The 23,990-nt window shown below is 34.7% G+C and overlaps 1 protein-coding gene across 1 annotated transcript; it reads right to left on the bottom strand.

Moving 5' to 3' along the window:
• Nucleotides 1-15,175: 15,175 nt before the first annotated feature.
• On the bottom strand, nucleotides 15,176-17,554 carry LOC131636094 (heat shock 70 kDa protein 4-like). The gene is made up of 2 exons (XM_058906745.1): nucleotides 17,236-17,554; nucleotides 15,176-17,106 (listed from the first exon to the last, which is right to left on the bottom strand). The coding sequence occupies exons 1-2, from the start codon at nucleotides 17,447-17,449 to the stop codon at nucleotides 15,380-15,382; spliced, it is 1,941 nt and encodes a 646-aa protein (XP_058762728.1). The 5' UTR covers nucleotides 17,450-17,554; the 3' UTR covers nucleotides 15,176-15,379.
• Between the last annotated feature and the right edge of the window lie 6,436 nt (nucleotides 17,555-23,990).

Here is a 23,990-nt window from a genome sequence, read left to right as displayed (position 1 = left end):
GATAAACAATATATTAGAATTTAATCATACGAAATTATCACGTTACAGCTTTCAGACTACATTTATAATAACAATTAACCTGAACAGTTATAATTAACAAAAATTAATAACAACAACATATTAATAGTTATAACAACTATTTCTCATCTTCCAGACAATACCTGTCACAACACGTCATTAGTATAACAATTTATAATTACAACTTCACATTATCACAATTCACTTCACATCGTCATATTCAACAACAACTCAAGTCACATCACGTCACAATTAAATCACACTCATGCCACATATAATGAGACTCTACAATTGCACATGCATGTGGTACCCAGGGCTTCAGCCCCCATCGCCAATTGCCAGTTAAACAGAGGCATCAAGGCATAAGCCTTCGTCACTAATTTGCCAAATCCAGGCCGTCACCAAAATGCATATGTAAATGAATGCAACAAACACACACAACAAACAAAACAACATCATCGTCACAAAGGCATAAGCCTATATCGTCGCTATACCAATAAGTAGAGGTATTCATCGTCACTGAAACATCCTGCAACTTCGCATAAAACCATGACAGTATACACATCGCTCAGAAATCACAAAGAAATAATAACACAATGTACTCATCATAATTCACAAAACAAGCCAAGCATAATAACCTACTAACATATGCGAACTACCTATACAATTTTCAATTAATTCCAGTTAATTAATTATACCGCTTAGATAGGCTAATTCGGCTAATCGATACTAATTTTATCTAAATTCAACATACCACTTATACTCCTTCTGCTAATTTAATTAAACACTGACAATTAAATTATACCTCTAACAACTCTATCGAAATGGAAAATAATTAAAATTAACTCATTAATCTGATTATTTATCTCTAATTCCAAAAACGCTTAAAATATTATACTAATAATATTAACACAAGAAAGTAACATGACGTTCATCACCACAAACTAATAATATTAACATAGGGCATCATGCCCATCGTCACACATCATGGTGACCGCCACCAACAAAGCCCGCCGACCGTCACCGAACAACATGCCTATCGGCATGTCCTCTAACCACCTGTGTCGATTCAGTTTCTCTCCTCCATAATTTACACAATTAATCATTAATTCCAGTCTCCAAGTATTCCAATAATTATTTTGCACCACAAATTTAACTACACTATCGATTCAACAACAACAAGATTCGACACAACATCATAAAAATTATTGTTTTGCAACATAAATCACACACAAATAAACAAGAATAATTTCCTACGAATTTAACCCCCACATATCATTCATCATGAGTCCGGTTATAGAGTTAGAACCCCACCCCTTACCTTGTATTCGGAGTCCATTCTACAATTCTACCGATCGAAGCCATCTAGCCTTAGCTCCCAACCATTGCCTCTTTTAATCAGAATCTAAAGCTGAAAATTTTCCCAAATATGCAGCTACAATACGATGATGATATCTCACAACTCAGACCTTATTTTGAATATCCCAACGGTCAAAAGTTAGATATAGGTGCTGCGAACCTACCCACAAAATTTGACGACGATCCAACGGTTAACGAATCGGGGATCTTCGATTTAGTGAGACTGCTGCAAGAAAAACGGGAATGAATTTCTCTCCTATTTTCTCTCTTCTCTACAACTTCCCATGACCAATTCCCCAAGGCTTTTTCTCTTCTAATTAGCCTAATCCTTATCTTAACCTAATTTCATTAAACCTATTGGGCCTAACATTCACACCCCACCTTTTACTACCACCATCACTTAATTAAGTCCATATAATAAATCTAGTATTTCTTCAATACTATTTCTACAACTTAATCAATTAATTAATCGACTAATTAGTCATAAAAACCCATGTCAACAATTCTCAACACTCCACAAATTCAATAATTAAATTCGAAATAATTTGAATGTATATAATTAAATAATTAACTAAATACCGGGTGTTACAACTCTCCCCCACTTAGAATATTTTCGTCCTCGAAAATTTATCCGATACAACCATCATCAACTTCACCTCCACGTCCAAACATCCAATATAACAAACCATTAACACATCTCAAATTGACTACACATATGTCGACCATTCCGGTACTTCTTCAACATAACCGTTACTAACTTGTAAACTATTCCAACGCTATTCGAAAGTGCGAACATCGACGCCATGCGGCGACACTCTTTACGGTATCTCCAAAACTTCTCAAATGGTAAACTAATTCTTAAAATTTATTTTCAACAAACCTATTAATTACTCCTTAAATTCACTCAACTTTGACGCTGACGTCCTGTGCGGCACCAACAAACAAGTCCAGTTCCAAGGACAAGCGTAACCGCAAATTCCATCTCTTTCCGACATCATCCTGTTATAAATAAATATATTAATGCTTCTGAAACCATTTTTAAAATAAATATCATCTCGTTAGCTTTCCAACGCTTCAAACGGGACTCAAATCGGATGTCCAGAACTCAAGTTATGAATTTTTGAAGTTTCACAAAACATTCAGCAATTTCCTGCATTTTGCTTACGGAATTTCCACTCCAAAACTCATTTTTCTTCAACTTAAACATATTCCAAACAACTCTTAACATATCTCCTCACTTCCAAACTTTTTATAACTCGAGAGACACATTCTTTCGCCGAAATTCAGTTTTTGAAACACCCAGACAACAATCCTCTTTGCGAACTTGCAACTGAACCACATCCGAGAAGCAAAGCTTCTCCCCCACTTTGCTCAAACTAATTCCTGTAACAACCAGAAAGCAACAAGTACCGACAGTGTTGTACACACTTGTCGCGTACAAAGGGATAAACAATAATTAGACGACTTTGGCCGGACGGACAGAACTGCTCTGATACCACTAATGTAACACCCCAAATCTACCCGATAAATTATACGGAAAATCAGAGTATAATTTTCAAACAAGTTCATTTGAGGTATCACATATTCGTCATTTCAAAAACATTTACGGCTTATTTGCCTTCACATAGATACATAGCACATAAATTTAAAACGATAATCAAATCATTACTAAAAATCACTTTGTTTAAATTCAATAATTAACTCGCAGCGGAATCAACAAACTTCATAACTATTCAAAACAAGCCGTAGCATCTTTGCACGGTAACTTCAAGTTACAATTTAAATCAAAACTAAATAAAATTCAGCACTTAAAACAATAATAAAAACAATCGTTTTATCCCCCCGAGTGCTACGTATCAGAGCGACAACCGACTCAACTCACAACAGCTAAAGACTTCGTAAAATCACTCCAAACTTCCACCGCAATCTTGAGTACCTGTCCATTTCCCATGGTAGGGAAACATCATTCAGAAAAGGTGAGATATCTACCAATATAAACAAACGCATGATAAACAATATATTAGAATTTAATCATACGAAATTATCACGTTACAGCTTTCAGACTACATTTATAATAACAATTAACCTGAACAGTTATAATTAACAAAAATTAATAACAACAACATATTAATAGTTATAACAACTATTTCTCATCTTCCAGACAATACCTGTCACAACACGTCATTAGTATAACAATTTATAATTACAACTTCACATTATCACAATTCACTTCACATCGTCATATTCAACAACAACTCAAGTCACATCACGTCACAATTAAATCACACTCATGCCACATATAATGAGACTCTACAATTGCACATGCATGTGGTACCCAGGGCTTCAGCCCCCATCGCCAATTGCCAGTTAAACAGAGGCATCAAGGCATAAGCCTTCGTCACTAATTTGCCAAATCCAGGCCGTCACCAAAATGCATATGTAAATGAATGCAACAAACACACACAACAAACAAAACAACATCATCGTCACAAAGGCATAAGCCTATATCGTCGCTATACCAATAAGTAGAGGTATTCATCGTCACTGAAACATCCTGCAACTTCGCATAAAACCATGACAGTATACACATCGCTCAGAAATCACAAAGAAATAATAACACAATGTACTCATCATAATTCACAAAACAAGCCAAGCATAATAACCTACTAACATATGCGAACTACCTATACAATTTTCAATTAATTCCAGTTAATTAATTATACCGCTTAGATAGGCTAATTCGGCTAATCGATACTAATTTTATCTAAATTCAACATACCACTTATACTCCTTCTGCTAATTTAATTAAACACTGACAATTAAATTATACCTCTAACAACTCTATCGAAATGGAAAATAATTAAAATTAACTCATTAATCTGATTATTTATCTCTAATTCCAAAAACGCTTAAAATATTATACTAATAATATTAACACAAGAAAGTAACATGACGTTCATCACCACAAACTAATAATATTAACATAGGGCATCATGCCCATCGTCACACATCATGGTGACCGCCACCAACAAAGCCCGCCGACCGTCACCGAACAACATGCCTATCGGCATGTCCTCTAACCACCTGTGTCGATTCAGTTTCTCTCCTCCATAATTTACACAATTAATCATTAATTCCAGTCTCCAAGTATTCCAATAATTATTTTGCACCACAAATTTAACTACACTATCGATTCAACAACAACAAGATTCGACACAACATCATAAAAATTATTGTTTTGCAACATAAATCACACACAAATAAACAAGAATAATTTCCTACGAATTTAACCCCCACATATCATTCATCATGAGTCCGGTTATAGAGTTAGAACCCCACCCCTTACCTTGTATTCGGAGTCCATTCTACAATTCTACCGATCGAAGCCATCTAGCCTTAGCTCCCAACCATTGCCTCTTTTAATCAGAATCTAAAGCTGAAAATTTTCCCAAATATGCAGCTACAATACGATGATGATATCTCACAACTCAGACCTTATTTTGAATATCCCAACGGTCAAAAGTTAGATATAGGTGCTGCGAACCTACCCACAAAATTTGACGACGATCCAACGGTTAACGAATCGGGGATCTTCGATTTAGTGAGACTGCTGCAAGAAAAACGGGAATGAATTTCTCTCCTATTTTCTCTCTTCTCTACAACTTCCCATGACCAATTCCCCAAGGCTTTTTCTCTTCTAATTAGCCTAATCCTTATCTTAACCTAATTTCATTAAACCTATTGGGCCTAACATTCACACCCCACCTTTTACTACCACCATCACTTAATTAAGTCCATATAATAAATCTAGTATTTCTTCAATACTATTTCTACAACTTAATCAATTAATTAATCGACTAATTAGTCATAAAAACCCATGTCAACAATTCTCAACACTCCACAAATTCAATAATTAAATTCGAAATAATTTGAATGTATATAATTAAATAATTAACTAAATACCGGGTGTTACAACTCTCCCCCACTTAGAATATTTTCGTCCTCGAAAATTTATCCGATACAACCATCATCAACTTCACCTCCACGTCCAAACATCCAATATAACAAACCATTAACACATCTCAAATTGACTACACATATGTCGACCATTCCGGTACTTCTTCAACATAACCGTTACTAACTTGTAAACTATTCCAACGCTATTCGAAAGTGCGAACATCGACGCCATGCGGCGACACTCTTTACGGTATCTCCAAAACTTCTCAAATGGTAAACTAATTCTTAAAATTTATTTTCAACAAACCTATTAATTACTCCTTAAATTCACTCAACTTTGACGCTGACGTCCTGTGCGGCACCAACAAACAAGTCCAGTTCCAAGGACAAGCGTAACCGCAAATTCCATCTCTTTCCGACATCATCCTGTTATAAATAAATCTATTAATGCTTCTGAAACCATTTTTAAAATAAATATCATCTCGTTAGCTTTCCAACGCTTCAAACGGGACTCAAATCGGATGTCCAGAACTCAAGTTATGAATTTTTGAAGTTTCACAAAACATTCAGCAATTTCCTGCATTTTGCTTACGGAATTTCCACTCCAAAACTCATTTTTCTTCAACTTAAACATATTCCAAACAACTCTTAACATATCTCCTCACTTCCAAACTTTTTATAACTCGAGAGACACATTCTTTCGCCGAAATTCAGTTTTTGAAACACCCAGACAACAATCCTCTTTGCGAACTTGCAACTGAACCACATCCGAGAAGCAAAGCTTCTCCCCCACTTTGCTCAAACTAATTCCTGTAACAACCAGAAAGCAACAAGTACCGACAGTGTTGTACACACTTGTCGCGTACAAAGGGATAAACAATAATTAGACGACTTTGGCCGGACGGACAGAACTGCTCTGATACCACTAATGTAACACCCCAAATCTACCCGATAAATTATACGGAAAATCAGAGTATAATTTTCAAACAAGTTCATTTGAGGTATCACATATTCGTCATTTCAAAAACATTTACGGCTTATTTGCCTTCACATAGATACATAGCACATAAATTTAAAACGATAATCAAATCATTACTAAAAATCACTTTGTTTAAATTCAATAATTAACTCGCAGCGGAATCAACAAACTTCATAACTATTCAAAACAAGCCGTAGCATCTTTGCACGGTAACTTCAAGTTACAATTTAAATCAAAACTAAATAAAATTCAGCACTTAAAACAATAATAAAAACAATCGTTTTATCCCCCCGAGTGCTACGTATCAGAGCGACAACCGACTCAACTCACAACAGCTAAAGACTTCGTAAAATCACTCCAAACTTCCACCGCAATCTTGAGTACCTGTCCATTTCCCATGGTAGGGAAACATCATTCAGAAAAGGTGAGATATCTACCAATATAAACAAACGCATGATAAACAATATATTAGAATTTAATCATACGAAATTATCACGTTACAGCTTTCAGACTACATTTATAATAACAATTAACCTGAACAGTTATAATTAACAAAAATTAATAACAACAACATATTAATAGTTATAACAACTATTTCTCATCTTCCAGACAATACCTGTCACAACACGTCATTAGTATAACAATTTATAATTACAACTTCACATTATCACAATTCACTTCACATCGTCATATTCAACAACAACTCAAGTCACATCACGTCACAATTAAATCACACTCATGCCACATATAATGAGACTCTACAATTGCATATGCATGTGGTACCCAGGGCTTCAGCCCCCATCGCCAATTGCCAGTTAAACAGAGGCATCAAGGCATAAGCCTTCGTCACTAATTTGCCAAATCCAGGCCGTCACCAAAATGCATATGTAAATGAATGCAACAAACACACACAACAAACAAAACAACATCATCGTCACAAAGGCATAAGCCTATATCGTCGCTATACCAATAAGTAGAGGTATTCATCGTCACTGAAACATCCTGCAACTTCGCATAAAACCATGACAGTATACACATCGCTCAGAAATCACAAAGAAATAATAACACAATGTACTCATCATAATTCACAAAACAAGCCAAGCATAATAACCTACTAACATATGCGAACTACCTATACAATTTTCAATTAATTCCAGTTAATTAATTATACCGCTTAGATAGGCTAATTCGGCTAATCGATACTAATTTTATCTAAATTCAACATACCACTTATACTCCTTCTGCTAATTTAATTAAACACTGACAATTAAATTATACCTCTAACAACTCTATCGAAATGGAAAATAATTAAAATTAACTCATTAATCTGATTATTTATCTCTAATTCCAAAAACGCTTAAAATATTATACTAATAATATTAACACAAGAAAGTAACATGACGTTCATCACCACAAACTAATAATATTAACATAGGGCATCATGCCCATCGTCACACATCATGGTGACCGCCACCAACAAAGCCCGCCGACCGTCACCGAACAACATGCCTATCGGCATGTCCTCTAACCACCTGTGTCGATTCAGTTTCTCTCCTCCATAATTTACACAATTAATCATTAATTCCAGTCTCCAAGTATTCCAATAATTATTTTGCACCACAAATTTAACTACACTATCGATTCAACAACAACAAGATTCGACACAACATCATAAAAATTATTGTTTTGCAACATAAATCACACACAAATAAACAAGAATAATTTCCTACGAATTTAACCCCCACATATCATTCATCATGAGTCCGGTTATAGAGTTAGAACCCCACCCCTTACCTTGTATTCGGAGTCCATTCTACAATTCTACCGATCGAAGCCATCTAGCCTTAGCTCCCAACCATTGCCTCTTTTAATCAGAATCTAAAGCTGAAAATTTTCCCAAATATGCAGCTACAATACGATGATGATATCTCACAACTCAGACCTTATTTTGAATATCCCAACGGTCAAAAGTTAGATATAGGTGCTGCGAACCTACCCACAAAATTTGACGACGATCCAACGGTTAACGAATCGGGGATCTTCGATTTAGTGAGACTGCTGCAAGAAAAACGGGAATGAATTTCTCTCCTATTTTCTCTCTTCTCTACAACTTCCCATGACCAATTCCCCAAGGCTTTTTCTCTTCTAATTAGCCTAATCCTTATCTTAACCTAATTTCATTAAACCTATTGGGCCTAACATTCACACCCCACCTTTTACTACCACCATCACTTAATTAAGTCCATATAATAAATCTAGTATTTCTTCAATACTATTTCTACAACTTAATCAATTAATTAATCGACTAATTAGTCATAAAAACCCATGTCAACAATTCTCAACACTCCACAAATTCAATAATTAAATTCGAAATAATTTGAATGTATATAATTAAATAATTAACTAAATACCGGGTGTTACAGTATCCATGATACACATGTTATATCACACACATCACTTGAGACAATCACCATGATTGATTGCTTAAGATGGTATTGACTAAAATTGTCAAGGTACTCAATCTCTTTTTCCAATCTCTTTTATCTTTGTGCTTAGTATTGTTGAAGCTTTGCGCTCACTTGTTTTAAAAACCCGTTGAGTATTGTTAAAGCTCAACACCCAAAAAGATTTTGCCATTTGGCTTTTTATTTTCCTTTTAAGAGGAACTACAAAAGCCCTGACTTCCCTACTGCACTTAAGGGGTATGTAGGCCTAAGATGTGATATCTTATCGAGCTCACTTTTAAAATTTCTTTTCTCATCCTCCCACTCTATTTAAACAAAAACACAAAAGGCATTTTATAATAACAACAAAAAATATATATTTCAAAGAGGTTCCTACGGAGTACCGTAGATGTGAGGGGTGCTAATATCTTCCCCTTGCATAACCAACCCCCGAACCTAAGATCTTTGTTTATTTTATTAGTTTTGATTTTAAAAATTTCTTTGGGTTTTATTTCGCTCTTTTTCCCATTTCCTTTGAAAACAATAAAGCGCAATGGAGACTCTGTTAAAATGTCTGAGCTAAGTCAATCAGTGACTTTAGTCTCAAATTTTCACCGTTACAACAATATCACACACCTTGCAAGCATATGAAATCTTAAACAAATCTTAAAAGAAATGTTAAATCCAATAACATAATCTCCTCAACAATCACAAATTCCAAACATGAGATTTAGATCCATGTGAAAATGGAATTAGAATGAGGTAGAAGATGAAATAAATTGTTTGCAAGTGTTCAAGAAAGATTTAAAACTCTTTTTGAAAATGAGAGAACATGTGTGTTTTGAGTTTTGAAATCAATATTGGAAGTGTATCATTTCTAACATTATAAAGGTTTTGAGAGAAAGTGGTATTTATATATGCTAGAGATCTTGCATAAAAATGAGTGAAAATGGTGTATGATTCGAGTCATAAGCAAGAGGTATGATTTGAGTCAGAAAACCAATTGATTTGAATCAAGAATCAAAAACATATGAAAACCATTTGTGTAATTCGATTCATATAATATGTGATTCGATTCACATGATTAGAGTCGTGAATATTTGTGATTTGAGTTTGAGTTCCTGAAGCAACATGGAAATCTTTCAGTTTAGTATGATTCGAGTAAGGAAGTTTATGAATCGAGACATGAAAATATGAAATTAGTTCTTCATCTCCCTGGAAGTCTGATTTGAATCTAATGAATAGTGTGATTCGAGTCACATTGGCAGAACCTCAAATTTTCAATTTTTCAAAAGCTTTTTGAAAATTTTACCAGATTCATGACTTGGACCATTTTCACACATAGTTCTTAATCCCAAAAGTTAATATATATTAACTTAAATCATATTGCTTAAACTTAGACCATACACTTTTATTTATACATACTTGAGCACATATTTAAAAAACAATCTAGAGACGTGCAATTGATGAGGATACTCAATAACAAAAATAAACAAAATACCAAAAACTTAAAATACAAGGAATTAAAACAATAACCCTTGTTTTGTCAAAAAAAAAACAATAACCCTTGACGTATTAGAGACATGCAATGCAACTTTAAATCCTATGTGATTCATTATCAAAAGATGTTTTCACTTGTGGCAAAACTCAATGTAGTACTGATTTTTCTATCACTTGCCTCAATTCTTGATTGGCCTCCCTATCAGATGGATGTGAATAATGACTTCTTAAATGGTGATCTTCAAGAGGAAGTTTACATGGAAATTTCCCTAAGGTTTGAGACCTCTACCAATGAAAACAAAGTTTCTAACTCAAGAAATCACCTAGAGCTTGGCTTGTTTGATTCACAAAGGTGGTAAGGAAGTTTAGATATATTCAATGTCAGACTCATCATACAATGTTTCTCAAGCAATCATGCTCATGAAATAAGACTATTCTTATTGTATGCATATATGATATTTTTCTAACAATAGATAATGATGAAGAAATTAAGAGACTAAAAAGCCTCATAGACAAAGAGTTTGAGATCAAAGACTTGGAAAATAATAAATATTTTCTTGGGATAAAGGTATCTCAGTTGAAGAGAGGTATTTTGGTTTCGCAGCGAAAATAGGCTCCTATGGATGCAATTGTGTAGCTAGGAACTTTAGATAATGCAATGTCAGGCGATATAGGAAAACATCAAAGGTTGGTTGGAAAGCTCATTTATTTGTCTCATACTAGACTAGACATTAGTTTTGTAGTAAATACAGTGAATCATTTCATGAACAGCCTGTTTACCAAAAAAAAAAATTCATGAACAGCCCCACAAAAGAACGTATTGAAGAAGTATACAAAATTCTAAGGTATTTGAAAATGACAACAAGTCGAGGATTATTTTTCCAAAAGACATCAGATAAAGAAATTGAAATATTCACAGATGTTGATTGCGCAGGTCGTGTGGCTAACAAACGCTCTACATCAGGTTATTGCACTTTTGTTTGAGAAAATTTAGTGTTTTAGAGGAGTAAAAAGCAAATTGTTGTGTCTCATAATTAAGTACAAGTCGAATTTAGTGCTCTGTCTCAAAGTCTTTGTGAAGGAATATGATTAAAAAGGATGATTCATTAAATTGGAGTCCTTAATTCTTTTCCTATGAAAGTGTTATGTGATAATTAGTCTACCATCGAAATTTCTAATAACCCAGTTTATCACAAAAGAACAAAAAATGTTGAGAATGGTTATCATTATATCAAAGAGAATATTGAAAATGAAACTATATCACTTCAGTATACTCCTAAATATTAGCTGACTGCAAACATTCTCACCAAAGTAGTTACAAAAAAAGTTTGACAACCTTACATGCAAGTTATGATTGCTCAACATCTACAACTTGGATTGAGCGAGAGTTTTTGGGAATGAAAAATATCCCGCTTTTATTAGCCACAGTTATAGCCGTGTTAGTTTTAATTTCTTTAAATTTTTTATTTTTTATCCACGGTCAAAAACAAATGTAGCTATTAAATTGCATATGTTGATTATATATTATGTTAATACTAACTTAGCCACGGTTAAACTGTGGTGAATTAAAAAAATTAACCACATTTATTAAACTGTGGCAAATTAACCGTGGCTAATAAGCGATTTTTTGGTAGTGCTACCTTATCTCCTTATTATTTGTTTTTAGTTTTTTATTTGAATTTAATGGAAATATACCGACAGTGAAGCAGTTTTACACTGTCAGTGAACTCTAAACCGTTAACTTTTATAAATGTTTGACTTTTTCTTTAAATAACATTTAAAGTATTTATTTTCAAGGGTTGTGATGTACTGACTGTGTAAAAAAATTTACACTGACAGTGCACTACCTTTAGGCTCTTTTTATTTTCTGTTAGGAGTCCCACGTTAGATAATATATGGCTAGAACATGTCCTTATAAGTGGGGACAATCCTCACTCTACAAGCCGATTTTATAGAGTTAAGTTGGGCCCAAAGAGTCCCACATTGGACAATAAGTGGGGACAATTCTCACCCTACAAACCGGTGTTGAGTTAGGCCCAACCACAGGAACAAATATCAACCATTGAATTTAATGGTTGATATTTATTCTTCTCATCTCTCATTAAAAAAATGCTCTCACTTGATATGATCCATATATATATATATATATATATATATATATATATATATATATATATATATATATATATATATATATATATATATATATATATATATATATATATATATATATATATATATATATATATATATATATATATATATATATATATATATATATATATATATATATATATATATATATATATATATATATATATATATATATTATCTTATATATTAAAATTATTATATTAAAATTGTTAAGTTTTGGAGCCAAAACTTGGGCTAATATAGTCATTTGAATATTATTTAATTATTATTTAAGTTTAAAATTAATTTATTATTATTATTATTTAAGTTTAATTATTATTATTATTTAAGTTTAAAATCAATTTTAGTTGTTTTATTTTGTAGGTGCAAACTTTGAATTGTAGCATCACAACAATATAGTATTAAATCGCATGTTCTAAGAATTATCTTTTTCTCTAAATTTATGGATTTTATTAGACTTTCTAACTAAAGTTTTAATTTTTAATTTTTTGTTATGTTATTTTGTAGGTGTTGTCTTACAAAATTTATTGTTATTTTTTAATTCTTAATTATATTTTTTTATAGGTACATAATTTGAAGCATCATACAATATTGTTCAAGAAATAGAGTTTTAGAAGATGATGTTTTAAAAGAAATATCTCAATTTTCTTTTTTTAAGTTTGTTTTTAAGGTTCATTTATTTTTAGTAACTAACTTCTATATTTTAAATTGGAGATCACTACCTAAGTAGTGGTGAAATTCTCTCGGTCAATTTATGATTTTTATTTTACAAATATTAAGAAAAAACAATTTTAAATTTATGATATTTATTTTCTCTTACTCAATTTTAATTATATTATTTTTTGTCGGTGCAAATTTTAGATTGAAGCATCCCAATAAAATATTAAACAGCCGATTCTAAAAATTATATTTCTCTCTAAATTTATAGATCTTATTTTTCTTTCTAACTTAAGTATTGTTTTTTAATTTTTTGTTATGTTATTTTGTATCTGTTTTCTTACAAATTTTATTGATGGTTTCTAATTTTTAATTACGATTTTTTTTTAGGTGCATTCTTTGAAACATCATAAAATAATGTTAAAGAAATTGAGTTGGTGGAGAGAATGAGTTAGAAGAAGCATATTCATTTTTATATTATAGAACATAAAAATAACCCATTTATATTTTAAATTAGTGATGCAAACAATATAAAAAATTATTAATATTAAAATTTTAAATTATTTTTTAAATTATAAAAATTATCTTCAATATTTAAATAAAACATATACGTAAATCGCACGAGAGTATATATATATATATATATATATATATATATATATATATATATATATATATATATATATATATATATATATATATATATATATATATATATATATATATATATATATATATATAATTTACAAGAATTATTATATTTTTTTTCAATAATATAGAAAAACTTATCGATAATTTTATAATAATAACACCTAGTAGTTTTTAAGTGTTTTTACAGTCTTTTATATTTTTAATAGCTTAGGTAGATAGGCTCAAAATTTTCATTTTAATAATAATAATAATAATAATAATAATAATAATAATAATAATAATAATAATAATAATTTAATAACGTTTTTAATTATTTGTTTAAGACATTGTCTTGTCATTTCTTCTTCATATATGTTATGTGTTAGCATTATATTTTACTGCATTTATCTATTATGAATTATTCATAAAATAAATAGATAGATAAATAGAGAAAAAATTGAAATTGATTGAAAATAATCTTCCAACCCAGTTGGCTGGGCTTGGTCTCCCTAACTTAAATTCTGATATATCTCATTATCACACGCGACCTATAAAGTGTATAATATCTCGTTCAGGATCTGAGGAAGAATGAGTCTTCTTCTGCTCCTGCGATTGGCGATTGTGGTCATGGAGATGGAGAAGCCGTTTCCTAGCTTTCTAGTCTAGGTCCAAGGAATCTTCTATAAATTCTAATTTCAAAATCATAATGCTTATAAATACTCATAAGTTAATAGTTACCGGTCAAAAGGCTTGACACAAAGTGATAGTACAATCAAAAGTGTCTTGTCTAGCATGAAAAATGCTTCATAATTAGACTTCCAAGTAAAGACAGTTTAATTAGGACAGACACAATCAACCCTCAACCTTTTTTTAGTGTTTCAAAGGGAATATGTGACCCATCGTGACAATTCGAATCACTTCTTGAGAGTGGGAGATCTTATGCCAACAAATTGAACATTGTGCTGTTTGCTTACATTTGAAATATATGAAAAGCAAAAAATGACAAAATCTCAACTTTGCTTACATTTGAAATATATGAAAAGCAAAAAATGACAAGATCTTCAACAGCAAAGATTTATCATTGGAGCAGGTGTTCGAATCTATAAAAAAGAATTTGTGAAATCTTTAATATATTAAAACAGGATACATGTTTAGGCGCCAACTTTAGACCAAAATCCCGCCTAAACACGTGCATCGCACGGGGTAAAGTACTAGTTAGGAATAACAATCCAAACGGTTAGTAAGTTTTGTGTCTCAATAGTGTTATTATCACCTAAAATCTGCTTTGAGTAAAAGGCCTAGGAGTCTGAGGAGCTGTGTGTTTTGATATATCAAGTAGCAATACAGACACTATTTTGACAGTATGAAACTGTGGTTGTCTATATAGTTCAATGTTTGACAATGTAAAGTTTAAGTTATTAAAAATAGAATGAAGGAACTGTCCAGAACAAATAAATAGAATAAAGGGTTAGAGATGGCCAGTAAAATTATTTTCCTTGCGTTACCAAAAAGAACTGGTACAAATAACTTTCAAGTCTTTTAACAATCAGAATCAAAAATGCCAAAACACTGACCAATAATAAATATTCTAAAACCGAAGTAAAAATAAAAGCGGCCGGAACAAAATAAAACAAAACTTAAAAGGGTCTGGAACAAAATATCCAACCCACATTTAATCAACTTAATCAACTTCTTCAATCTTGGGACCAGCACCACCTGCAGCTGGAGGAACTTCATCATCATCACCGCCCTCAGGAGCAGCTCCACCTTGGTACATCTTAGCAATGATTGGGTTGCAAAGACTCTCAAGCTCTTTCATCTTATCTTCAAACTCATCAGCTTCAGCCAATTGGTTACTATCCAACCAAGTAATTGAAGCATCAATTGCATCTTCGATCTTTTTCTTGTCATCAGGAGAAAGCTTTGAAGCAATCTTGTCATCTTTAATTGTGTTCCTCATATTATAGGCATAGTTTTCCAATGCATTCTTTGCATCAACCTTCTTCTTGTGTTCCTCATCTTCTGCCTTGTATTTCTCTGCTTCTTCAACCATCTTCTCGATTTCCTCCTTAGAGAGTCTACCTTTGTCATTAGTAATTGTGATCTTGTTCTTCTGACCGGTTGTTTTGTCCTCAGCAGAGACATTCAAGATACCATTAGCATCAATGTCAAAACAGACAGTGATCTGAGGAACACCACGGGGAGCAGGAGGAATGCCGGAAAGCTCAAATTTGCCCAACAAGTTGTTGTCTTTGGTCCTTGCTCTCTCACCTTCATATACTTGGATCAACACACCGGGTTGATTGTCTGAGTAAGTCGAGAAAACTTGCTCCTTCTTGGTTGGAATTGTGGTGTTCCTTTGGATCAATACAGTCATGACACCACCAGCAGTTTCCAAACCAAGAGACAATGGGGTGACATCCAAAAGCAACAAATCTTGAACCTTTTCATTACCTTCACCACTCAATATAGCTGCTTGGACAGCAGCTCCATAAGCAACAGCCTCATCAGGGTTGATACTTTTGCAAAGCTCCTTACCATTGAAGAAGTCTTGCAAAAGCTGTTGAACTTTGGGAATTCTAGTGGAACCACCAACAAGAACAACATCATGAACGGTGCTCTTGTCCATCTTAGCATCCCTCAAACACTTCTCCACAGGCTCCATACACTTCCTGAAAAGATCCATGTTCAGCTCCTCAAACCGAGCACGAGTAATTGTGGTGTAAAAATCAACACCCTCATACAAAGAATCAATCTCAATGGTTGTCTGTGCAGTTGATGAGAGAGTTCTCTTTGCTCTCTCACAAGCAGTTCTCAACCTCCTCAATGCCCTAGGGTTTCCACTAATATCCTTCTTATTCTTCCTCTTAAACTCTTGAACAAAATGGTTAACCATCCTGTTATCAAAATCTTCACCACCAAGATGGGTATCACCAGCAGTGGCCTTAACTTCAAAAATACCCTCTTCTATAGTTAAAAGAGAAACATCAAAAGTACCACCACCCAAATCAAAGATCAACACATTCTTCTCACCAACACTTGTCGCCTTTTTATCAAGACCATATGCAATAGCCGCCGCAGTTGGCTCATTGATTATCCTAAGAACATTCAAGCCAGCAATGGCACCAGCATCCTTCGTGGCTTGCCGCTGAGAATCATTGAAATAAGCCGGAACAGTAACAACCGCATTCTTCACCGTAGAACCAAGATATGCCTCGGCAATTTCACGCATCTTAATGAGGACCATAGAGGAAATCTCCTCAGCAGCAAATTGCTTGTCCTCACCCTTGTAATTAACCACGATCATAGGCTTTTCACCAGGACCCGCAATAACCTTGAATGGCCAATGCTTCAAATCACTCTGAACAGAAGCATCAGAAACTCTCCTTCCAATCAAACGTTTCGCATCTGACAAATTACACATTCAAATTCAAATCACTAATTATCACATTAACCCAATCAAAATTCATAAAATAAAATACCTAACAAGTAACAACCCTAGCATATAGAAAGTAAAGGTGAAGTTTGAGATCTTACCGAAAACGGTGTTAATAGGGTTCATGGCGACCTGATTTTTAGCGGCATCACCGATCAACCTTTCGCTATCTGTAAAAGCAACATAAGACGGCGTCGTACGGTTTCCTTGATCATTGGCAATGATCTCGACTCGGTCGTGCTGCCAGACGCCAACGCAGGAGTACGTCGTGCCGAGATCGATTCCGATGGCTGGACCTTCACCTTTTCCGGCCATTGTCGAACTGTCTAGGGTTTGTTTTGTGTAGAAGAGGCGAAAGAGAAAAGAGTTCGTTAGGGTTTCGAAGATGTGATTTGTGAATGAGTTTGTAATAAGGGAGTGTTTGTTTTGATTTATAAACAGGAATTTTGGGATTGTAGAATGTTCTATGTGACGGATGCGAATAGTGTCGAAACACGTGTATACACGTTTTCTGCTTCTAGTTGCTTCGAGATGTTTCTTTCTTCAATTGTTGGATCCAATTAATATTTATTAATTAATAATTAAATATAATTAAATTCTATATAAAATTATCTTTTGATTTGAATTTAGCCTAAGTAGTAAACATAACACAATATTTAAACTAAATTTTAGATACCATTGCTATGACTTTCTTATTCAGTGTGATTAGATCGGTGTTACGTTACACACACTTTTTAATGGTTAATGATCTATATTTCTCGTTTATCATTATTTATGGACATGTGTTTTTCTTATCTCGTGAATTTATCATGAGACAAACTCCAACTCTCAATTTGAGATTATATAATCTCGAAATTCATATTGTATTTACTTTACTTGAGATACATATACTCAATATTAAACTTCTTTAAGAGTTTGAAAAACTCAACCCTCCGAATGTAATAGCCAACATTATTACGTAATGTTGCACAAACATTCAAATCAACAGTTTGTTGCTATCAATTGTGTTGTGAATTCATTGCCACGAACAAAGTATAAAATAAGGGATGAATAAAGGACAAGGAAGAAGAGGAGAACACAATATTGGTTATAACTGCTATTCTTTTACTTTCTCTTAAAACAAGATTACAAGTTTACAAGAATAACAAATAACCTCTCTCACCCTAAATTAGGATTTGCAGCTTAGCAATGATGAGAGACTAGTATGCTATTTATAATAAATCCCAACATACTAACTAATGGGCTTTTTCCACAAGGCCCATTACACAAGCCAACTTAAGAAACAAGCTAACTTAACAAATTAGGGTTTAAACACTAAAACCTAATTTAACATGCTAACAACCCTAGCATCTTCGACACAAGCATGTGAACAACCTTCGACTTCATGCTTAACCCTGTCGAACCAAGAAGCTACCCTTCGGCCATACTAGAGTTCGATCCAAAATCTCACAAATCTCCACCTTGGATCTAACTCTACAACATCAAGGGAACAAACTAGCTTTCTTCATGCAGCTTTAGCAACTGCACACAGTGGAAAAACTTGCAACTCGGTAATGTCTTGGTGATCATATCAGCAACATTGTCTTCAGTCGAAACCTTCAGCACTTGGACTTCTCCACGCTCGATTACTCCTCTGACGAAATGCAGCCTCACATCAATGTGCTTAGTTCGCTCATGATAGGCTGAATTCTTTGACAAGTGTATTGCACTTTGACTATCACATTTAACAGTGATACCTCGACCTTGAAGTTTCAGCTCCTTCGCAAAACCTTCAAGCCACAATGCTTCTTTCACAGCTTCAGTTAGGGCAATATACTCCGCTTCAGTGGTTGATAGAGCAACAACCTTCTGAAGTGTTGCTTTCCAACTAATTGCAGTGCCAAACATAGTGAAAACATATCCAGAAATAGATTTTCTGGAATCCATACAACCTGCATAGTTAGAGTCGACATATCCTTCAATTGCTGCTTTACTATCTTCACCCAAGGCTCCACCATAAATTAGGAATCTTTTCAGAGACCCATTTATGTACCTTAAAATCCACTTCAATGCTTGCCAGTGAGCCTTTCCAAGATTCGCCATGTACCTGCTTACAAGACTTACTGCGTATGCTATGTCGGGTCTAGTACAGACCATAGCATACATCAAAGAACCAACTATATTAGCATATGGGATTATATTCATATAGGCTCTTTCGACATCAGTACTGGGACACTGCTCAATACTCAGCTTGAATTGAGGGTTTGTTGGAGTCACAACTGGATTCGAATTTGACATACCAAACTTTTCAAGAATCTTCCGTAGGTATGCCTCTTGAGATAAACATAACTTAGACTTCTTTCTATCTCTTCGAATGTCAATTCCAAGAATTCTGGAAGCAGCTCCCAGATCCTTCATATTGAACTCCTTATTGAGTTCAGCCTTCACCCTCATCACATCTTCAACATTGTTGCTTGCTATGAGAATATCATCCACATAAAGCAACAAAATAACAAATGAATTACCAGGTTGAAATCTGAAGTAAACGCAGTGGTCGAACTGGCTTCTAATGAAACTTATGCGTGCCATGAACTTGTCGAATCTCCTATTCCACTGTCGGGGAGATTGTTTCAGCCCATACAAAGATCTCTTTAACTTGCACACATAATCTTCCTTCCCCTTTTCGACATACCCTTCAGGTTGCCTCATCAGGATTGTTTCATCTAGATCACCATACAAGAACGCAGTCTTCACATCCATCTGTTCCAGTTCAAGATCGAACTGTGCTACCATGGCAAGTAACATTCGAATGGACCTATGCTTCACAACAGGAGAAAACACATCATTAAAGTCGACACCTTCTTTCTGAGTGAAACCCCTTGCAACTAACCTTGCCTTGTATCTTTTCGACGTCACTCCTTCAATTCCTTCCTTAACTTTGAAAATCCATTTACAGCTGACTAACCTTGCCCCAACAGGTTTCTTGATCAATTCCCAAGTATGATTATCATGAAGAGATTTCATCTCATCATCCATGGCCTTCAGCCATTCAGTCTTATTTCGACTCCTCATAACTTCCTTGTAGTCTCTAGGTTCTTCGTCTAGAACCTCACTTGCAGAGATTAAGGCATAAGCTATAATATCTGCATACCCAAGCCTCTGAGGTGCCTTTATGACTCTTCTGGACCTATCTCTCGACAATAGGTAGTCATCGTCAGTTTCCTCAACTTTCTCAACATCTTCTGCTTCTTCTTCGACTTCATCAGGGATATGCAAATTCAGCATCAACATGCTCCACCTCAACAGGAATCTCTACATGTTCCAGCTCTTCGTCAGATGTTTCTGTACTTCGACCAACATCATCAGTTTTCTTAAAAGCCATTTCAGCTTCATTGAAAACTACATCTCGACTGGTGATACACCTCCTGTGACCTGGCTCTAGGCACCATAGCCTATAAGCTTTGACTCCTTCTGGGTATCCCATGAACATGCATTTCAGAGCTCTAGGTTCGACCTTGTATTGCCTAATGTGAGCATAGGCTACGCAGCCAAATACTCTCAGTTTGTCGAGATCTGGTGGATGTCCCGACCAAACTTCTTCAGGTGTCTTCATATCTAACGCTGTCGAAGGACATCTGTTTATCAGATATGTTGCTATCGAAACAGCCTCAGCCCAGAACACCTTCGTTAACCCCGCACTAGTCAACATGCATCTGACTCTCTCCAAAATAGTTCGATTAAACCTTTCAGCCAAACCATTTTGTTGTGGAGTACCTGCAGTAGTTCTATGCCTTGCAATACCAGAGGCAGCACAAAAACTGTCGAATGCCTCATTGCAAAATTCAACGCCATTGTCGGTTCTCAACCTCTTGACCTTTCTGCCAGTCTGATTTTCAACCAGAGTCTTCCAACTTTTGAAATTCTCAAAAGTTTCATCCTTAGTCTTCTGGATGAATACCCATAATTTTCTGGAATAATCATCTACTATGGATAGAAAATACCTTGCTCCTGAATGTGATGGACACCTTGCAGGCCCCCAAAGATCAGCATGAATGTAATCAAGGGATCCATGTGTTCGTTGTTTGCCTTTGTTGAACTTCACTCTGCAAGATTTTCCAAGTACACAGGGTTCACAAAACTTCAGCTTTTCGACTTTGTCTCCACCAAGCAGATTTTTTTTCCCTAATTCGACCAGACCCCTTTCACTGACATGGCCCAATCTCATGTGCCAGATTTTTGTTTTCGACAAAGGTTTCGTGGATGCAACATTTGTCGAACCACTTACAACTTCAGCCTCAAGGGTATACAAGCCTTGTTTCTTCACGCCTCTCAAGACTTCCTTCGAACCCTTCATGACTCTTAGGATACTTTTCTCTCCTTGGAAAACATATCCTTTCTTGTCGAATTCACCAAGAGAAAGCAGATTTCTCTTCAAATCAGGAACATACCTGACTTCAGTCAACAACCTTATTGACTCATCATGGAGCTTGAATCTCACAGATCCAACACCTGCAATCTTACAAGCCTTGTTGTTTCCCAACAATACTGATCCACCATCTTGATCACATAATTCCTCGAACAAGTCTTTGTTTGGAGTCATGTGCCAAGTGCAACCTGAATCCATAATCCACTCCTTCTTAGAGTCACTGCTTGAAACCACAAGAACATCAGATGATTCGAAATCATCTTGAACAATGACAGCGTTGCCATTATCCTTACCTCCATGATATTTCAGGCGTTCAGTGCACACCTTTCTTGTGTGACCCTCCTTCTTACAATGGTAGCATCGAATTCCAGATGCTTCGCCACTGTAAGACTTCGACTGGCTTTTGCCTTTCTTCTTGTCGAACTTACCATCCTTTCGTAAGAGTTTTCCTTTAACGGCCAAACCTTCGCCAACAGTCGAAGGTTTATGCTCCTTTCGTTCATTCAAGTCCTTAGAGTACAAGGCTGATTGAACTTCTTCAAACGTCAGGGACTCCCTTCCATACAAGAGAGTTTCTTTGAAGTGAGCATGTGATCGAGGCAAAGAACACAATAAGAATAGCACTTGATCTTCATCATCGATCTTCACATCAATATTTTCAAGATCAAGAATCAGCTTGTTGAACATATCCAACTACTCAGCCAATACTTTGTCTTCAATCATCTTGAATGAATACAAAGCTTGCTTCAGGTAGAGTCGATTTACCAGCGATTTGGTCATATACAAACTTTCAAGTTTCACCCATAACCCTGATGTCGTCGTCTCCTTTGATACCTGCCGGAGAACCTTATCACCAAGGCTCAACAAAATTGCGCTGTGTGCTTTCTCGATCATATTCGTCTTCTCCGCTGCCGTCAATTCTGCATTCATGGCTGCCTCTCCCTTCAACGCTTCTAAACAACCCTGCTGAACCAGTAGGGCTTTCATCTTCAAGCGCCACAGACCGAAATCATTCACTCCGGTGAACTTTTCAATCTCATACTTTGTTGAAGGCATCTTCTCCATGCTCACCGCACTAATTTGTTGTGAATTTAATGCCACGAACAAAGTATAAAATAAGGGATGAATAAAGGACAAGGAAGAAGAGGAGAACACAATATTGGTTATAACTGCTATTCTTTTACTTTCTCTTAAAACAAGATTACAAGTTTACAAGAATAACAAATAACCTCTCTCACCCTAAATTAGGATTTGCAGCTTAGCAATGATGAGAGACTAGTATGCTATTTATAATAAATCCTAACATACTAACTAATGGGCTTTTTCCACAAGGCCCATTACACAAGCCAACTTAAGAAACAAGCTAACTTAACAAATTAGGGTTTAAACACTAAAACCTAATTTAACATGCTAACAACCCTAGCATCTTCGACACAAGCATGTGAACAACCTTCGACTTCATGCTTAACCCTGTCGAACCAAGAAGCTACCCTTCGGCCATACTAGAGTTCGATCCAAAATCTCACAAATTGAATTTAAGATTATTATCTTCTTAACATTAGATTGGGTTGCTACTGTTGTTGGAACTCCTACTCAAAGAGTTCCAATCTCATACCTCTCGAGGTAGTCTTTACTAAGTCTTTGGTCAGTAGTTTAGTAAATGGATCATCTAAAGTATTGTTTGAACGTATATATGCGAGGGAAATAATTTTATCCAGAATCAATTTTCTCACAAAAGAATGTCTATGACCTATGTGCCTAGACTTTCCGTTATACATTTTAATGTATGCTCTAGCTAAAGTGGATTCACTATCACAATGTATCAACACCTTTAAAATATTGCCTTTAGCCATGGAACTTTCAACAAAAAGTCCCTCTACCATTCAGCTTCTTGACTAGTGGAAGCAAGAGCCACGAACTCTGATTCCATGACTGAGAGAGTGATACACGTTTGTTTCTTGATCTTCCAAGAAATTGAAGCTCAAACTTGTATAAGTATTCATTCAATTATAGATTTATAATCTCCAACACTCGATATCCATCTCACATCGGTATATCCTTCTAGTATGGAAGAAAACTTACCATACCGGAGGCCAAGATTTTTGGTTTTCAACATATAACCAAAAATCTTTGGGATGGCCTTCCAATGTTCACCATTTTGATTTTTAGTAAATCTATTCATTTTACTAACTACAAATGTTATGTCAGGTCTAGTACATTGCACCAAATATAATAGACAACCAATTGCACTTGCATATTAGAATTGAGCCACAATTTTCCCATCATTCTTTTGAGGCTTGACAATAGGATCGAATAGAGTACTCACTTCATTGAGATGTAAGTGTTTGAACTTATCAAGCTCTTTCTCCACATAGTATGCTTGACTAACTTCATAACCCCCATTGTTTCGCTTGACTTTGATCCTCAAAATAGTATCAACTAGTCCAAGAT

The sequence above is a fragment of the Vicia villosa genome, unplaced genomic scaffold, assembly GCF_029867415.1.
Source record: "Vicia villosa cultivar HV-30 ecotype Madison, WI unplaced genomic scaffold, Vvil1.0 ctg.001627F_1_1, whole genome shotgun sequence".
NCBI lineage: Eukaryota > Viridiplantae > Streptophyta > Magnoliopsida > Fabales > Fabaceae > Vicia > Vicia villosa.
Note: the sequence above shows the minus strand (reverse complement) of the source record. Positions and strands in the feature narration are given on the sequence as shown.

Bases quoted from the DNA above. Each gene is read 5' to 3' on its own strand.
- LOC131636094 (XM_058906745.1), bottom strand. From the start codon at position 17,449: ATGGCCGGAAAAGGTGAAGGTCCAGCCATCGGAATCGATCTCGGCACG. The intron at 17,107-17,235 runs GTAAGATCTCAA...GTAATTTGTCAG, and splicing joins CCCTATTAACACCGTTTTCG to ATGCGAAACGTTTGATTGGA.